This window comes from Rhipicephalus sanguineus, chromosome 9 (genome assembly GCF_013339695.2).
Source record: "Rhipicephalus sanguineus isolate Rsan-2018 chromosome 9, BIME_Rsan_1.4, whole genome shotgun sequence".
In the NCBI taxonomy this organism is placed as follows: domain Eukaryota; kingdom Metazoa; phylum Arthropoda; class Arachnida; order Ixodida; family Ixodidae; genus Rhipicephalus; species Rhipicephalus sanguineus.
In genome coordinates, this window is record NC_051184.2 from 5663504 (window position 1) to 5681556 (window position 18053).

At 47.6% G+C, this 18053-nt stretch overlaps 4 protein-coding genes across 5 annotated transcripts in view; 1 reads left to right on the plus strand and 3 right to left on the minus strand.

The window, feature by feature from the left end:
- Positions 1-18053, minus strand: part of LOC119404492 (flavin-containing monooxygenase 5) — a 161022-nt gene that overhangs the window by 71425 nt on the left and 71544 nt on the right. The window lies entirely within an intron of this gene.
- The window catches only part of LOC119404489 (uncharacterized), a 93744-nt gene that overhangs the window by 22972 nt on the left and 52719 nt on the right, over positions 1-18053 (plus strand). The window lies entirely within an intron of this gene.
- Positions 713-3809, minus strand: LOC119404488 (flavin-containing monooxygenase 5-like). Its single transcript, XM_037670998.2, has 2 exons — positions 2676-3809; positions 713-1718 (listed from the first exon to the last, which is right to left on the minus strand). The coding sequence occupies exons 1-2, from the start codon at positions 3276-3278 to the stop codon at positions 858-860; spliced, it is 1464 nt and encodes a 487-aa protein (XP_037526926.1). The 5' UTR covers positions 3279-3809; the 3' UTR covers positions 713-857.
- Positions 5090-9796, minus strand: LOC119404487 (flavin-containing monooxygenase 5-like). The gene is made up of 3 exons (XM_037670997.2): positions 9485-9796; positions 8471-8768; positions 5090-6887 (listed from the first exon to the last, which is right to left on the minus strand). The coding sequence occupies exons 1-3, from the start codon at positions 9787-9789 to the stop codon at positions 5925-5927; spliced, it is 1566 nt and encodes a 521-aa protein (XP_037526925.1). The 5' UTR covers positions 9790-9796; the 3' UTR covers positions 5090-5924.

Sequence of the window (18053 nt, forward strand, 5' to 3'; positions counted from 1 at the left end):
AAAACCTCCGTGGCGTTGCCATGGGGAACGGCGCTTGTGGTTCAAAGGTTCCGTTTTCGCCGAACTGTGCCTCGCCCGTCTCAGTGGTAGTTTCGGGATCGCGTACTGCCGTGCGTGTTTTGCGCGCTCGTGAAAGTCGCTCTGACAGAAAGTTCGACAAAATGCCGCATGCGTGTGATATTGCCGGATGCCCGAATGGTGCACAACGCCAGTGCTGGAGCAAGAAAACCGGTGTGTCTTTTTGCCGCGGAATGAACCCTTACGCTCGAAGTGGCTTAGTGTCATGCCATTGCGCCAGTGTGCTAAACAGTCAAAACCTCTGCGTGTGTGCTCGCTGCACTTTCGAACTGAGGATTACGAGACCAACCGCAACTTGGTGAAGGCTTTGAATGTGCCCATCCGAGCAAGTCTTTGCTCTTTGCCGCAGCGCCGTTGTTGCTACTGTGGGTCCCGCTACTTCCGCTCGGCTGCTACTAGTGTCGGCGGCCGCGCAGTAAAAGCGGGCAACGTTGGGCACGGCAGCAGTAACGTATGAGAGTCGTATTTTCAGGCGGGAGATTTGAAGCGCGCTAACGCGATGCGGACCACTAAAAACGTGATTTTATTTCAAAATAAGCACTTCCTTAGCACAAAAGCAGCGGTACGAGGTTTCTGGACCGCTATTTCAACAATCAACATCGACTTAATATTTGCCTTTAGTGTCCCTTTAACATCCCCCCCGGCGCTTTTCTGCCGTGCTAGCTACTCAAAATGAGAACACTAGAGAAGGAAACGTAACTCTGAAAATAAGACAAGAGTCTTTTTAGAGCACTGCCTCATCACTGCGATAACAATTATTTCGTACACCCACCCTTCTCTCAAGGAAGCAGCGGCGCTCGCGATCTTGCCTTGAATCCCATAATCGCGTCCCGAGCACCGTTCCACGAATGAGGTCCTTCGAGCCTGTACTGGTAGCTGAGCACGGGAGAGGTAACGAGAGTGTAGTATAGCCTAGGGTCCGTGAAGAAAAGTTTCAGGTAGTTAGGCTTGACGCCGATAACTTTTGCAAGCTCGTCGACGTAGGCGACTTTATCGATCATCAGCGAGTGTCTCGGCGTAGGGACGAAGCAGGACTTGATCACCTCTTGAGCAGCAGTGACGTCAGCTTCCATGGCGTCTCGGGAAGGCAGTTTCACTTGGCCCGAGAACACTCGAGCCACGTACCTCGCCTGCATTTCGAACACCGGCGCGATGCTTCCGTTGGCTTCCACGAACCCCAGAAACGCGACGTTTGGGTTGGCCGGGGGGATCATCATCTTGTAGAGCAGAAGTCGATCCCCGTCCCTGGGCAGGGCGTCAGTCGGGAACGGTAGGGCAGGCTTGAAACCGGTGGCGAAGACCACAGCGTCGACGTTTTCCTTTAGGTCGTCCATGACGAGGCCTTCCTCTGTGAATCTTTGAGGTGGACCGCGGATCTTAACGGTGCCGTCGAGAAGCTTGCCGTCGATGTACTGATTGACGATAAGACCTTGCGTCATGATGTCGTGATCGGCTTCGAGGCCCAGCTTTTTTGGGTCCCAGGCATTCTTTATTATTCCGAGAATGAAACGACCGAAGCTCAGTAGAGGCACCCAGCTGAACAGCCAAAGCCTCAATTGGTTCAGGACGTAAACGTCTATGGGCACGGACTTGTGATGGCTCGGAATGACCCAGTTTATTCTTCTCGTGCTCAGAAAGACCTGCGTACACGGATAGAAAACGTGGCGCTCAACTTGTGCGGATTAGGGTACATTGAGCAGCTCTAGTACATGCAGCAAAACCACTGCTGGGAGCCATTATTTTAGATCTCGACGCAATCTTTTCACATTCATCGAAGGATGCAGAAAACGAGAAAGAGGCAAGTGAAGCAAGACTGGTGCCAGTTCGTTGCTACCTGTTTGATACGTGTATAGTTTAGTAAAATGCAGTTTATACCGGACACACGAGAGATATATGTTCCATGTTCATTATGTTACACTCCAGGATCAATGGAAGAGGCCGGTACATCTTGATATAGTAGCTATATAAAGATAGCAATTTTTAATGAGTGCCCCTGAGATGTTAGACTGGGACATCGCATCGAGGTGACTGACGCATTAGCAATATAACACTGAAAGGATATAGCACAGCACAAAGCCCAGCCTATAGGGAACTTAAGCTCAAGTTTGGGCGTGACGCTTGCGCGGCTCAGCTGTGCGTTACTGGGGGCAGACGCTGCCCGCGAAGGCGGTTCAAGTTGCCGCTGGATTTGCGAGCGGCGGCGGCGGCAAGGACACGTACGCGCATGCGCTCCTCATTTGGCCCACAGCACTGCTAGTCAGCAATAGTTACATTGTGACGCACCACATACACAATCCGAGAGCTCTGCGCGTGCGCGGAAGCGGGGGCGGCAGTGTTGTGGCCATGGATGCCCCCAGTTGCTATAAGAGCTGTGGCGCTGCTCGACGTTGCTTTGGAAGCCTATAGAAACAAGCAGCAAAATTACCATACGTATCAATCTCGAATCTTTGAAACTCGAGCGAGATTACAGCGAAGGAGAAGAAACAGAATTGACTGTTTGAAATTGACGGTGCCTCATCGAGGAAGGCGACGACGACTGCAAGAATGAGTTACCAATCGCATTTATGTCCACAGCTTCGAGACAATCACATCCTTACCTGCCGTGTCACGCTGGTGAGGTTCACAGCTACGTCCAGGGCCGAGTTTCCAAATCCCACAACGGCCACGGTCTTATCTCTAAACGAGTCGTCGGCGTACTTGTAGTCGCGCGAGTGCAGCACACGCCCCCGATACAACTCGCGGCCCGGAACGTCCGGAACCGAAGGGGACCCGTGATGGCCCGTACACACCAGGACGCCGTCGAAGACGTCCTCCCACTCTCGTCCGGTCTTCGCGTCGCGGATCCTCAGCGTGCCGTATCGATCGAGCCTGAGGACTTCGTGGTTGAAGCGAATCTTCGACGTCACCCCGAAGTGGTCCGCGTAGCTGCGAATGTACTCTAAGGTCTGCCAGTGCGTCATGAATTGCGGTGCGTTCTTGTCCGGCGGGAAGTCGCTGTAAGATGACATCTCCTTGCTGCTATTTGCCACGGTGAAACGCATCACGGTACCGGCACCCGACTCGGGCGTCTCGTCCCGGTACCACCATAGCCCACCGCAGTTTGAAGCCTTCTCGAAGCATACCACGTCCAGTCCTTCTTCCAAGCACGCCTTGACGGCCGTAATGCCGCAGCAGCCGGCCCCTATCACCGCAACCCTCATGGCCCCACTGGCAGTGTTTCAAGACAGAAGGCGAGAGAGCAAGAGATCACCAAGGATACGTAAATATATATAGTTGCGCGAAAGGATATCACAGCACAAGCAGTCAATGGCCTTTCGTCGTAGCAGGGCTAATGTTACTAGGTATGTCACGCTTTATCGACCAGAGTCAGAGATAATGCGCACTTGCGAGCTGTGAACACAAGCAGATGCGCTTGACCTCAAGAGCGCAGTGACGGAAATAATCGAGCGAGAGCAGCTGTGTTAGTGCTGCAATGTTTCCACGATTCCTAAGCCCAAAGACGTATGTGTGAATGAATCGTATCGCAATAGCTTGAAACCCGTTGTACGGAGAATTCGTTCTGTACACGTGCGCAGTCGTGTACGTGAGCGTGTGCTACCAGCATTTTGGTCGCATAGTTCAAAGGGCGATACTTTATTGCGAGATTAGGGATTATTAACCCCAGCAGCCTCCGTCGCGACTGTCGCCTACTGAGCTTTGAAACACTTTCAAGATACTTCTTGTGGCTCTTAGTTCCAGTCTTGCTTCATGTGTTGTCATATGCATAAAGATTCATTCATTCATTCAAGTAAAAAGACGCATTTGCAAATTTACACAATTGAACTCAGGAACAGTTCACGAATATTTCCGCGAACCTTAAGGCCTACATGGAGAAAGAATAGATTAACGACACCACTCGGGTTGTATAGCGACAACTACAGAGTCATGAAAATGGAGCAAAAATGCAAATGCAAGATTTTTTTTTTTGCTATCGCACCACTGCAACATAAAGAATCTCGCGATAAGTGGTAATTAATTATCTTCTTAAGCGCAACAAAATTCCCTAAACGCAAACACTTTTAGGCTTTCACAGTGTACTGTGTGAAGGCTTGGTGAAGGGTGGTAATTACCAGAAAAAAAGTAGAGCTCAAGAACCCGCAATAAATGTGCGTGTTTCCTTGTCTACGGGATGCTTTCGCTCTTGCTTAAAGGGACACTAAAAGGTAAACAATAATTTGTGTCAGAGTGAAAGCTCAATGTATGACAACGTCTAAAACGGCTATATTATCAACAGCAGTGCCCTACTTATCGAGATATTAAGCTAAATGTATGACACGATGACCACCACGAGCGGAACATTTTGGAAATGATCGCGATGACGTGAAAGAGTCCGACTACAATTAATCACATGTAATCAGACTAGCTGAAATAAAAAAAAAAAGAACCTTCAGTGCATCAAGAGATGTAATAAAATGCTGCTTGTTCGTTTCTGTTTGATTCATGGAAAAAATAACCTTTTTGGCGTTGCCATGGGGAACGGCGCGCGTGATTCAAAGGTTCCATTTTCACCGAACTGCGGTTCCTCAGGCGCCCTGCTTCGCTCATGCGGTCGCGTCTCAGTGGTAGTTTCGGTATCGCGTACTGCCGCGTGTGTTTAGCGCGCTCGTGAAAGTCGCTCTGACAGAAAGTTCGACAAAATGCCGCATGCATGTAATGTTGCCGGATGCCCTAATGGTGCACGCCGCCAGTGCACGCCGCCCAGCAGGGGCGTAGCCAGGAGGGGGGGGGGGCGAGGTTGGGGGGGTTGAAACCCCTCCCGAAATATTTCGATTTTGCATGTGTATATTTACACACACACACATACAAACGCACGCACGAACACAAAAAAGGATGGTTGAACATCCCCCCCCCCCCCCCCCCCCCCCCCGAAAAAATTTCTGGCTACGCCACTGCCGCCCAGTAAAGGCGGGCCACATTGGGCACGGCAACAGTGACGTGAGAAAGACCGCTTTCAGGCGGATTATTTGAAGTGCGCTAACGCGATGCGGACCACTAAAACGTGATTTTATTTCAAAATAAGCACTTGCTTGGCACGAAAGTAGCACTACGAGGTTTCTGGACCGCTATTTCAACAATCAGCGTCGACTTAATATTTGCCTTCAGTGTCCCTTTAACGTAGCGTGCTCGCGCACCTCGCGTGTGGAATGATAAATAATACACAGCATATACTACGGGTCATAAAATACATCAAAATGCACAATACGCTCACTAAATTATGTCATTTCCAGAAGTGAACTCTCCAAATAGTCATCTTAGTTACCTCATTCAAGACACCTCTATTAGGTATTTTGAGGGACGTAGTTATTAAAGAAACGAAATGTCATATCTTCATTAATAAAAATGCGCTAACATACGGATATCATGGCAGCACACAAAATCACAAAAAGAGAGCCGCGAAACACTAATCATTTGGTTTGTATGCAGCGATATCACTGGTTTTGATAATGAGCCACTGTCATTTCCATGACAAAAAGCGTTATATATATGTGCAACAATAAATGTTAAAACAACTAAATCTCGTTATCACAAGCTGTCTATCGTGTAATTCATGTATCATGTAATTGCGCCGATTTTCAAACTTTACTGCGCATTTCAAAGTCGTTCTTTTGGGCGGTGTACGCTATAACGAGATTTGGCAACGTAGGCTGATGCTAAAGGCCGATTGCCACTTGTAAACATTCTGACATTTTGGTGCGAAGAAGTTGAATTCAAAGCACTTTTCTGTGACGCGAAGCGTGCACGTGCTCTACTTTTCATGTGTATCACACAACGTCACGGAGTTCTTGAAATTCACTGTCTGGTAAACCTCAAAGCCCTGCTAGATACCACGCCGACGATGTCGCCGCTGCCACACATGCTACAGTCCCTGCAATAAAATGTTTGAATGGTCTCGAAGCATTTCTATCCTTTCCGGGTCGTGACAGGGCAGCACGCATGCGCTCTTTGTACCCCAATATGGCGTCGCGAGCTCCACTCCAAGGGTGAGGTCCTCGTAGCCTGAACTGATAGTTCAACAATGGAGACGTGATCAACGTCCAGTACAACCTGGGGTCCGTAAAGAACAGTTTGAAGTAGTTGGGCCTCACGCCAATGATGCCAGCTAGGTCGTCGACGTAGCTGACCCGATCTATCATGAGGGCGTGCCTGGTTGTAGGAATGAACGAGGAGATCCAGTTCTGCGTCGCCTCTATATCAGCTTCCATCTCTTTCTTGGAGGGAAGACGCAATTTGCCGGACAGTACGAGGGCCATGTAGCGGGCCTGCATCTCAAAGGCCTGCAGCATGTTGGAGCTGGCGTCGATGAATCCCAAGAACGCCACATTGGGGTTGTCCGGAGGAACCATCATCTTGTACAGGAGAAATCGCTCCCCTTTCTGCGGCAACGCGTCCGTCGGGAAAGACAGCTCCGCCTTGAAGCCGGTGGCGAAGACGACCGTATCCACTTCCTCTTCGACGCCGTCCATGACTAGACCCGTCTCGGTGAAGCGTTCGGGTGCGCCTCGGGGTTTGACGGTGCCGTCAAGCAGCTTGCCCTGGATGTAGTTGTTGACGACGAGACCCTGGCTGAGGATGTCGTGGTCGGGTTCGAGGCCGAACATCTTGTGGTTCCAGGCCTCGTTGGCGACGCTGGTGAGGAAACGAGAGTAGCAGGATCGCGGAAGCCAGCTGTAGAGCCATAGCCTGAGCTGGTTGAAGGCGTACTCGTCGAAAGGAGTGCCTCGGTAGTGATTCGGTAGGATCCAGTTCACCCGCCTAGTGCTGAGAAAGACCTGCAATAGAGGGGGGGGGGGGTATTTATTTTTTCTTTTCCTGCCGGTTGAAAGATGTGCTTGTGCTCTACCGATTGCAAAGATATGTGCAATAAAGAAAGTTGTCCACCAGCTCTTAATAACACGAAACTACAAAGAAAACTTATGTAGAGTTGTCAAATATTCAATTTAAGTGTTCAACTTAAGACCAGGTGACATAATGATGAAGTTACCTGAACAAAAGAAAATTCATATTGATTGCCAGAAAAATACCGTAGAAGAAAACTTGTTCATTGTCAGCAACCAGCTTTTGGTCAACAAGAAAGCTTTTTACTTCCGAGAAGTTCGTTTGGATTTGCTTTGTAGCTTTCCGCTGCAAACAGCTGGCTGACATTTTTTTTTTCTTCCATGAAGGGTCCTCTACAGTGCGAGATTCTGCACAACTGATTCACCGAATTAAGCAACTCTTATGCTTGTAATTCCAGGTGAAAATTTGTAGCGCGCACAGTTGACAGGGACACAAAGAAGAGAGACAAACGAGCGCTATGTCCCAACCCTGTCGACTATCCCTGTCAACTGTGCGCGCTACAAATTTTCACAACGAATACCCACCAACTCGTCCAACTACAAGTTTTACTGTAATTCCAGATCAGTGCACCAGTGCTACCTGAACATTATAAGATTATCAGAACCAAACGTGTTTTTTTTTCGGACGGTTGAATCAAAGCGCAGAACCTATGTAACTTGAATTTCTTATTTTATAACAACTGTAGCATAAAAGCAGTCATTGAAAAGCCTTTGCTCTGACAAGATTTCCGTGCGTCCATTTGGTCCAATGCGAGCGTCTGAGTATTTCCGGTGTGCGAAATCGATATTGTGTAAACAAAATTGTGGTATGAAGTGGGCACAACGTAAAAGAACGGGCTGCCCAGTCCCACATCGGCAGCTGGCTACTCCCGGCTACTCTTGGCTACTCTTGGTCAATGTTAGCCATCCGCCGTTGTAACATTTCAAGAACTAAAAAAAATCGCCTACGTACTATCTCATTCTAAAGGTTGAGTAGTCTGGCTATTTTTGTCAACTTGGCATTCGCGTTCTCCAGTCTGTACTTAGGCTTGATGTGTGTGTGTGTGTGTGTGTTTCTTTATAACACGCGTAAGTCTCACCTCAGCACACCCCTACCTCGCCCCGGTCGAGACCAACAGAGAACAAGCCTCGCAATGGATGCAAAAAACGGAAATGAAGCGATTACGTGCCTCACACAAGGGCCTAGCTGCCCTTGGTCTTCGGTTTTCCGAGGGGAAAGGTTGGTACTAAACAGTTCTTGGAGCGCAACATTAGGGGTCCTCGCCCGCCATTATCGTCAGAAACCTGCATGGTCATAATCCTGCGCTATAAAGAATGACGGGACTAGTCCGATTGAGCAAAGGTGTGGGGCACACTTGGCGCTCCCTTTTGATGATTCGCCCCCCCCCCCCCCCCGCCTTTCCCTGCCCCCCTGTGCGCAAACCTATGAACAGAGGTACTGAACAGTTTCGAGCTGTTTTGCTGCCGTCGCAGTAAGTCTTTACAAGAGGTTTCCAAAAGGTCATCTCGGGGCTAACCTGCCGGGCCACCGAGGCTAAGTTGACTGCCACGTCGATCGCCGAATTGGCACAGCCAACAACGACCGCGTTCTTGTCCCGAACCCTCTCGTCGACGTCCTTGTAGTCTCGAGAGTGCATCACACGTCCGCGGAACAGCTCTCGACCGGGGACGTCGGGCATCAGCGGGGTTGCGTGGTGTCCGGAGCACACGAGGACAGCATCGAAGGTCTCTTCCCATTCAATACCGGCAGCCGAGTCGCGTATCCTAAGTGTGCCGTCCTTGTTGAGCCTGAGGACCTCGTGGTTGAACCGTATCCTGAAAATGTAAGGATTGATAAACATAGTTTGCAGCCGCAAATCAATACATGGGGAAGAAGAACGCGCTCACAAAGCGCCAACTGCCAGCCGAATTAACCTCTTACCTATTGTCGAGATTTCGCGACGTACCGAGTCTGAAAACATGCATTCATGCAAGATGCTAGAGGGAGGAACTTTACATCGGAATTCGCCTGTGGCCGTCTAAAAAAAAAAAAAAAAAGAGCAAGTCGTCATTGTCATTTGCGGCTTAAAAAAAGGGAGGGGAAACGCGCGTGATGCTTCGAAGGAGACTGAACGCTAAAAAAAAAATAAATAAATAAAAGAGCTATCACGTAGAACATTTTTGCTTCACATTTCCCCATAATTACATGCGCACATTGCACAGTGAAACAACACAGTAGGCCTACAAAAAATATACGCGCCAAAAAAAATGCAAGCAAACAAAACAAAACAAAGGAGAAGCGATCAAACGTGCACTCGTTAAAATTCACGCGAGAGTACAATAAATGAAATTTTCTCATCAAACTGCTGTCTACAAGGAAATCCGGTAAGGCTGTCAAGGCAAATTTGTTTGGCTTGGAAGCCGCGAAATACCTACAAAAACATGCCGCTAATTTCATGCACGCTGAGAAACTTTGAGAAGGCGTGTCGAGTAATAGCACCGGAAATACGATGCAAAAGCTCGAATACCGACTACAGTCTGCCGAGCCTTACCTCGGTGTTACACCAAAGTGGTCCGCGTAGTTTCGCATGTAACGGAGCGTCTGCCAGTGGGACATGAACAGCGGCGCCTCCTTGTCCGGCGGGAAGTCGCTGTAGCAGGACATTTCCTTGCTGGTATTGGCCACGGTGAATCGCATCACGGTACCAGTACCGGACCCGGGCGTCTCCTCCCGGTACCACCATAGCCCGCCGCAGTTTGACGCCTTCTCGAAGCATATAACGTCCAATCCTTCCTCGAGGCATGCTTTCACGGCCGTGATACCGCAGCAGCCGGCACCGATCACCGCGACCCTCATTTTCGGGGCGTTGGCGACTCTGTAGAAGACACGAAGCCGAAATCCTTATCTCCCTCGGCAAATGTTTGCACATACTGGAGCAACTGAGGCCCCTCGTAGAAAACGCACTAAAATCGAGACAACAAACGCGCCTGAACTGGGCATTTTTCAATGTTATTGAGGCCTTAAAGGCCACATCAAACGTGAAAAGTGACCGTCGGTAGCGTCAACACGAGTGATGCAAGAAATCATCATCAGGCGATGACGTCACCATATGACGTCACAGATCCCCAGAATGTGTGACGCCGTCATGATGTCACTGTCATGTTACAGAACATGATGTCACCTGATGGCGACATCACATGACATCGCCGCTTGGTCAAAGTTGGGCCGATCACGGAGGCAGTGCAAAACCAGGTGAGGTGCAGAAAGCTTGCTATGCCTCCCATCTTGGAGGCAATGCAAACCCACGTTAGGTGCAGAAAGCTTTCGGAGGGGGGCGGGGGAGGTTCAATACATCCACTGAGAAGAAGAAAAAGTAGAAGATGGCTTCTTCTTCTAGTCGTCTTAGGCGAAGGACCCTGTGAGTTTTTCGACTGCCACGGTATAAGTTGGGTAACTCAAGAAACGGTCATCCCAAAGTCGTAGCTTAACGCACACACAAACACACACAAGAAATACACCCTAAGACGAGATACTAACACAACGAAGACGTTGGCGTGATCTAACGAATTTCGCCTCACAAAAATGGATTTAGACAGTCTAAACCCATTTTTGTAAGGGTCAAGCGCTGGAACCAGACAATGATGAACACAACACGCGTGCGTACTTTCTACGAATGTTTTATTTCAACTGGGGCACACGCTTATATAGACGAAAATTATGCCCAGATGCCGTAATGCAGTATTATGCGCACAGATATTGCCTGTTTTTGCTTTTCACGCGTTATACACACAAGTCCGGCCACTCATCATATCGCACACTATGATACAACCAAACAACAATTATTCATCGGACGACAAAGACAGCGGCGGAGTACTTACACACGTAGTGCCCAGATTTGCAGTTTGTGCGGATTCTGTTATCAATTCGATTAGCTCATCTCTTTCATCTCATAAAACAAGAGTATTTCGAAGATGCGCACCCGCATCAGCAGCAGTGCAACACCGACGTAAAGCTTCAGATCTGCGTAAATTGGTAATGGAAGCTCGGCGAATGACCTCTGACAATTATAAGAAGTATCCGAATGTGGTGGAATCCATCTGTTCAAAACAAAGCGCACGTCATGATGTGTTCATGTCTATATATGCTTCACAGCACCGCTTTTTCATGATAAAAAGTAACACCGAATAATTTATGATTCTGTAGGCCATAGTTAAGGTTTTTGAAAGGGTGATGCTTACATTGGGAAAATTGCAACTAGGTTCTGCCACCTGTCGGTGAATAAAAAACTCACAGGGTCCCTTATGAATTCACTTGAGACGGCTTGAAGGCGAAAGCCATCTTCTTTTTCTTCTCAGTCGATGTACTGATTCTGTCCCGTCACCCTTCGAAAGCTTTCTGCACCTTTATTTATTTATTTATTTATTTATTTATTTATTTATTTATTTATTTATTTATTTATTTATTTATTTGTACCGCAACGCAATATGCGTTATGGCAGGAATGGGTATACAGGGATGCGCGGAATCTTAATTAACAACAATTAAAATTACGCAAACAGGTAAGGTAATACAGATTTGTACTTATACAAGGCTAAAAGTACACAGACATCTGATTAACATCAATTAAAATTGAACAAACAAGCCAGGCAGCTCAAGAGCGAATACCATTGGCTAATAGACGAGAGTGTGTTACAGATGCACGTCATGGATGAATTACAGATGCATGTTACATATGCGTGTTACAGACGCATGTTACATATGCATGTTACAGATGCATGTTACAGATGCATGTTACAGATGCGTGTCATAGATGAGGACCTAAGCTGATCTTGCCCTGTCTCCAAGATCAGAGGCACCTCACCTGCTTTCGCATTGCCTCCATAATTCGACCACCTTTGACCAAGCTATGATGCCATGTGGTGACGTCATCATGTGACGATAAGTCACGTGACGTCATAATGGTGTCCCAAATTCACAAAATTTGGCGATTTGTGACGTCATCGTGACGTTATAAGGTGACGCCATCCCGTGACGATTTTTTTGCATCACTCGTCCCCGCCGCCGCGGGACGCCGACGGTCAAATTTCGCGTTTGATGAGGCATCTAAGGCTTTCGCCGTAATAATTAAATTTCCCTTAAAACGTCTACGTAGTGCGCGTACTTCCTAACCAAGTACGAGTGTGGACTCGAAAATCAGGATCCCTATTATGATACAGATTAGCTAAGCAAATCACGGGCATCTAAGCAAGACGACACCAAGTGATATGAGGCGTGAGAAAAGTATACATGATAAAATACTGTGGGAACGAGGACTCATGTTTTCGCTTCGTGAACTGATAAAACGCCGTAGGCCAACGTTGTCTGCAAATGACCACCGCTGTGCCAATAATTCAGACTGGTGAGGGCGATGCAACAACAATGATAAGCGCATCGCGTATATTGCTCCACTGTTTTTATTGCAGTGTGCCAGTGCAGTAGCAGTCACGTGATCACTGCTACTCTTAACGAGGTTGTTGTAACGTGGAGTATAGAGTTTTCGAACAGAAGGAGCTCTATGAGGGAACTAGAGCTCCCTAATAGAGGGAACAGAGGGAAATGGATATGGGCCGGGCACGTAGCACGTCGGCAGGATAACAGGTGGTCATTAAGGGTAACTTACTGGATTCCAAGAGATGGCAAACGCGTAAGACGGAGACAGAAAATTAGGTGGGTAAATGAGGTTAAGAAGTTTGTAGGTATAACGTGGCAGCAGAAAGCACAGGACATGGGAGGGGCCTCTGCCCTGCAGTGGGCGTAGTCAGGCTGATGATGAATAGAGGGCACTAGAGGGAACTCTAGCGCTAGTGTATATAGGAGCTGCAACGCACGGCGCTTCAGCCAGCATGGGAATGATGGGTAGCACACGTATTTGTCTAAGCTTCGTTCTGTCGGCTCCGTTTGGCTCCGTGTGGCCTGCAGCCGCTCTGTCGCAAGACGAAGTTCAGCAAACGTTCAGCAGTTCCACTTCGCCACCTTGATCTTTTTAGGCTCACCGATACAAATCGGGTCATGAAGTTCACAACGATCCATTATTTTATCCGAAACAAACGCCCAAACACAACAATAAAAGAAGCCACAAGTGCGTTCGAAGCCGCAAACACGAAGATTAGTACTATCAATCATTCCCATGGTGGCTGAACGATCGCAGCGCCAGAGTTCCTTCTAGTAAATATTGGTAAACTCTATGCCGTGGAGCACGCGCGAAGATAGTTACACCGAGTGATATAGGCATATCTTATGACCAAACTGCTAGCCACGTCTCGAATGCTGCCCGCAAATACCGCATTGTCCCTTAAAACCTGTTGTAGAACGGGCAGCTATAGCCGCATAAATCTTTTATAGCGTGCGTGAGCGGCGACCTTTCTGCGCTTAGCGCCATATGACGGAGCCAACTTGCGAACATGGCGAGGGTTAGCGCATGCCCACGAAGAGCTGGGCAGCCGGGCACAAAGAGCTCAGACGAGTAGGCAGCGTGAGCAGGCGAGTAGTTTTGCTCTTATGTTATGTTGCGAAGATGAACGTTGCAGCAAGCAATCGAAGAAATAAAATTTATAGGTACGTCACACTCCTGCACTCATGGCATAAGCCGAAGAACATGTATGGTTCGTCTGAAGTTTTCTAATATGGGGTGACGCCCTTAAAGGGACACTAAAGCGAAACAATAAATCAGCTTAGACTGATAAACTACACTCTGAGAGCTCCAGTGTCTAATTTCGCCGTCATAGCTTTATTAATAGATGAGAAACTAATTGCCAAATATTTCACTTTTAAATATCCCGCCAAAATTTTCCGATGGTGACATCACGGATTTCAAGATGTCTTTTTTTTTTCGTATTTTGGCCACATTGCCTCAACTAAATTTACCGAAACTTTGTAGGTTAAGTCTCTGGCTCCCTCAGAAGACAATGTACTTCATTTTTTTACCGATTAGGAACTACGCAGGCCCCAGTAGACGCCGCCGAATTCCGTGACGTCAGGGCGACTGGCGCGGGAACTTCAATGTGCCGTCGCCACCCGCACTTTCTTTTTGCGCGTTTTCTCGCTTACCAAGCGCCTTCTCGCCGCAAGCGCGGCGTTCTTGGCATCGTGAAGGATTAATTTACTGATACGAGAAAAAACTGTTCTGGCCTTAAGAAGGAACACCCTGGCAGATTAAGGGCCCTGCTGAGCGCGCACTGTGCATGCGCTTACCCTCACAGTTTGCAACTTGACTCCATCGTACAGCACTGTAGCATAGAAAAGTCACCGTTCGCGCACGGTAGTTAGAGATTCGGACGGCTGTACGACATATATATATATATATATATATATATATATATATATATATATATATATATATATATATATATATATATATATATATATATATAGGGCAAGCTGCAGTTCTGAGGCTTTAAAGTGCGAAAAAGTACCCGTTCACGCCGCTTCAGCGTATAAGAGCTCGTCTGGGCACTACTGCGTCGTCTTTGGATGCCAAAACAAGCAGTGCAACAGGAGGATATTACTTAGCGTTGTCTGCGACGATCACGACACGCCACGGGAATAGTGCCGGTGCGGTGTTTTCAGCTTCGCCCCGAGTGGATAACTGCGATTCGAGCAGAAAAACTAGGAGCCGAGTGAACATGCGCGAGTAAGTACACTAGCTGCGTGTATTCTGCAGTGTGATGCCCACCTATTTTATTTTACGAACCTAATTTGCGTGACAGGCAGCTGGGTTGAAAGCAAGCGCGAGCTTTTTGTGGGGTGCACTTCATACCTTTGAGCGTTTCCTTTGACAAAAATGTAGTGCAAGGTAGTGCTTTCAAGCACACGCAATCAGCATGCTTTGCCACTTTCAACGTAGTATTAAGCTTTAGTGCTTTTGATGGCATCCACACCTTCAAGATCTCGTCTTCAAAAGGTAATAGATGGTACGGTGTTCCTCAACAGCTGGCCAGAATCTCGTGCTTTAATTTCAGTGTTTGATGTCCCCAGATTTATTTGGACACGACGCATCCAGCTGGACATAATACCTATATTGGCACGTAAGTAAACAGTACTCGCGCCAATGTCCTTTACGTCGCAGGCGTAGCGCTAGCTCGAGCTTAGCTCGGCTTAACTAATAGCACAGTTTCGCTTGTAAAGCATCATCGTTACAAGATTAAAATCGCGCAGATAGCTTCCAAAAGGGATCGAAGAACGATACTACAGGCGATACTCCCTGATAGCACGCTTTTGTGAGCAAGCCGCATTATTGTAAGAGCTCTCGTAAAACGACAATTACGTTCCGCGAAACTACCCGTAAAGCGTACTCTAGCTATTACGCGTTGCATCTTGAAATGATGAGCTTTCACAAAGCTTTGTGCACAACTTGTAATAGGGGGCAACAAAACATCGTTTCACTCTTTTGTGAGCTGCACTGCAATTACGGTTCACGAGTACTACAGCGAGGACTTTTTTTACAAATGTAACAGCGTACGTAGCTGACGAGGTTGGTTCCGCAGCCTGCTCAGTACGTACTGTATACATTGTAGACTTGCATGAGCAAGGTGTTCTTGATGTTCCAATAAAAACAGCGAAAATGTCCAGGCTAGAAACGACGCCAAACACGCTCTCCGACGGGCTGAGTTTCGGGAGTTTCACGTTTACTCTGTGTAGCGTCAGCTGGCGTGGCAGCCCACGCATGTTATTTCGTCGCGTGTGCGATAGATGGCGCGACGCGCGATGCCAATATGGCGATGCGCATGGAATTCGCTGTGTTCTGGTCTATAGCCGTCCGAATGAAATCGAGAATAGCCTTGTACACATGACACTGGCATGCACTTCCCCGTCGGAGCAGAATACCAAGTTTGTGTTACCAAATCCGTCGTTTCTTAATGCAAGCACATAGAAATTTAAGTTAAATTTGAGGGTTCAACGCCCTGGAGCTACAAAATGTGTCACGTGGAACGCGCTAGGGGAAGAGAGAGTCGAGATCAAAAGTATGGCTATCAATCGGAGTTGTTTAATCCTTTCAGCCCCGAATTTTTTTTAACGGGCACATAATTTTTTTTCTAGTTAATTTCGCTTTTCTACCATCCTAAGAGCACGAAAATAATGCATTCCAACTTTGCAACGTTCCGAGGAAGGCGACGACGAAAAAACTACTCGCTATGTTTTCACAGGTGTGTTGAGGATACCTCAGACACATTCTTTTTTTAATTACAAGAAATTCGTAAACACGTGTTGTGCTGGAGCCGATGTCTCGACAAGCGGATTTGTCTTCTTCAAGACTGCAACTGCTTTGGCCGAATTACTTAGTTATGTCACAATTTATAGGAATATTTCTTCGTGTTCTTTTTGCAGGACACCAGGGCCGAAAGGTTTAACGCGCGCACAGATGCCAGACAATGCATTTTAGGGACGGCGGCATACAACCCTCTCACAGTAGAGTAGATTTATACAGTGCTTAAAGTAGTTCACATTTTGTTCTAAACACGGACCATGTAATACAAGTTGCAACGACAATTGATTCCTCGAGTGGGATGCAATACTTACGGAATTGATTTCTGTCACGGATTTCGCTACTGGATTAGCCAAACGCACCAACCGGGAGGTCCGCGGTGGCACTTCGTTTGAACGAGGCCATATCCACTCAGAGGAAACACGGGCGAGCTGTTGCTGCCGCCAAGGCGGACGGTGCAACTGTTGCCGCTGCATGCGAAGCAAATGGCGTCGACCTGTTTGAGTGCATTGACGTGAGGGCAACTTGTCCAGCTCGCGGGTGTTTCCATGCACCTGTTTCTTTTTGCTTTCGCCACGCATTGTCGTCCGCCAACGCGAAAGTTAAACTACTGCTTACATAGACTTGCCGTAACCGTGTCGGACAGTTGGAGAAGGTGGTTTACTTTTGGTGTTTGCAGTTAGAGGTATACGTATTTTCGGCCTTCCTTTCAGTGACGCGTAAGTGTACATGCTTCAGTCGCTGATTTCGCGACCGGTCCACTTGCTGACTCTTGCAAAGGCGTGCGCAGAGTTCTCTATTAAGAGGGGTGCGGGGGGAGGGGGGGGGGGAGGGTCAAGTTTTATTGCAGCCCACCCCTCTCCCCTCTTGTTGGTCTAGTCCGAAACGAAACGAGAGCTCCGCAATGGATGCAAAAATGAAAATGAAGCGATGACGTGCTTCCCACAAACACAGTTGGAAGTTAGCGCCAGTCCCGTCCTCTCTGTCGGTCCGTGTGTTGCTTTGCGCTACAATTTTTTCCTTCAGAATTCCCACAAAGGCCTGCCATTGGTCCATGGCTTTCCGGGATAAAGGTGGGAAGTCAACAGCTCTTTGAATACAACATCAGGTGTCGCCATTATTGCCAACAAACATGCGCAGCCATAGCCCTGCGCATTAAAAAATGACGCGAAAGGTCCGCCTGGGTAATGGTATGGAAGAAAGAAAACCGTTTCTTCTTTGTTTCATTTATTGTTTTTCTTTAATAATGTTTGTATAACACCAGCATTTCACCATATCATGACGTAAATCAAGCCTAGAAAATAATCTGCATGATGTTAACTGCGCAAATCGATGTTTTCTTTTTTTTTTTTGTAGCTCATTTTGCTCCCACAAACAGAAAAAAGATTTTCAGCGAGTTCTGTATGATGTTTTATCTACTGTGAAAAAGCGACGACAGTATGCTAATGGTCTTTAATTAATAGCGATTATTAATTATTTAAACGACACTTCATTGCAGACATTCAAGTGAATCGCTCAGTGCCGACGCCTAGAACCACCCTGCGTAATTAGTTTTGCTTTCATCAATTTATTACCAAAGAATGCTAACGTGAATTAAGAATTCCGAGAAGGCCATTACTGTGCTGAAGGGTTTAAAGCTTGTCATAGTGGCTGTACTCTTTAAACATATTTGTATTAATCGGACATGATTATTATTAATTGTTGGGGTTTAACGTTTATGAGAGACGTCATAGTGGAGGGTCACGGAAATTTCGACCGCCTGGGGCTCTTTAACGTGCACCTAAATGCTTAAGTAGGCATGGGTCTCAAGCATTTTGGCCTCCATGGAAAATGCAGCCGCCGCGGCGGGGATTCGATCCCGGCACCTTCGGGTAAGCAGT

What these genes read in the sequence shown, in the direction of transcription:
- LOC119404488 (XM_037670998.2), bottom strand. Translation starts at nt 3,278, where the DNA reads ATGAGGGTTGCGGTGATAGGGGCCGGCTGCTGCGGCATTACGGCCGTC. An exon ending in TCACCAGCGTGACACGGCAG is followed by an intron (nt 1,719 to 2,675) that starts GTAAGGATGTGA and finishes CCGTGTACGCAG; the next exon opens with GTCTTTCTGAGCACGAGAAG.
- LOC119404487 (XM_037670997.2), bottom strand. Translation starts at nt 9,789, where the DNA reads ATGAGGGTCGCGGTGATCGGTGCCGGCTGCTGCGGTATCACGGCCGTG. An exon ending in CACTTTGGTGTAACACCGAG is followed by an intron (nt 8,769 to 9,484) that starts GTAAGGCTCGGC and finishes TTACATTTTCAG; the next exon opens with GATACGGTTCAACCACGAGG. An exon ending in TAGCCTCGGTGGCCCGGCAG is followed by an intron (nt 6,888 to 8,470) that starts GTTAGCCCCGAG and finishes CCTCTATTGCAG; the next exon opens with GTCTTTCTCAGCACTAGGCG.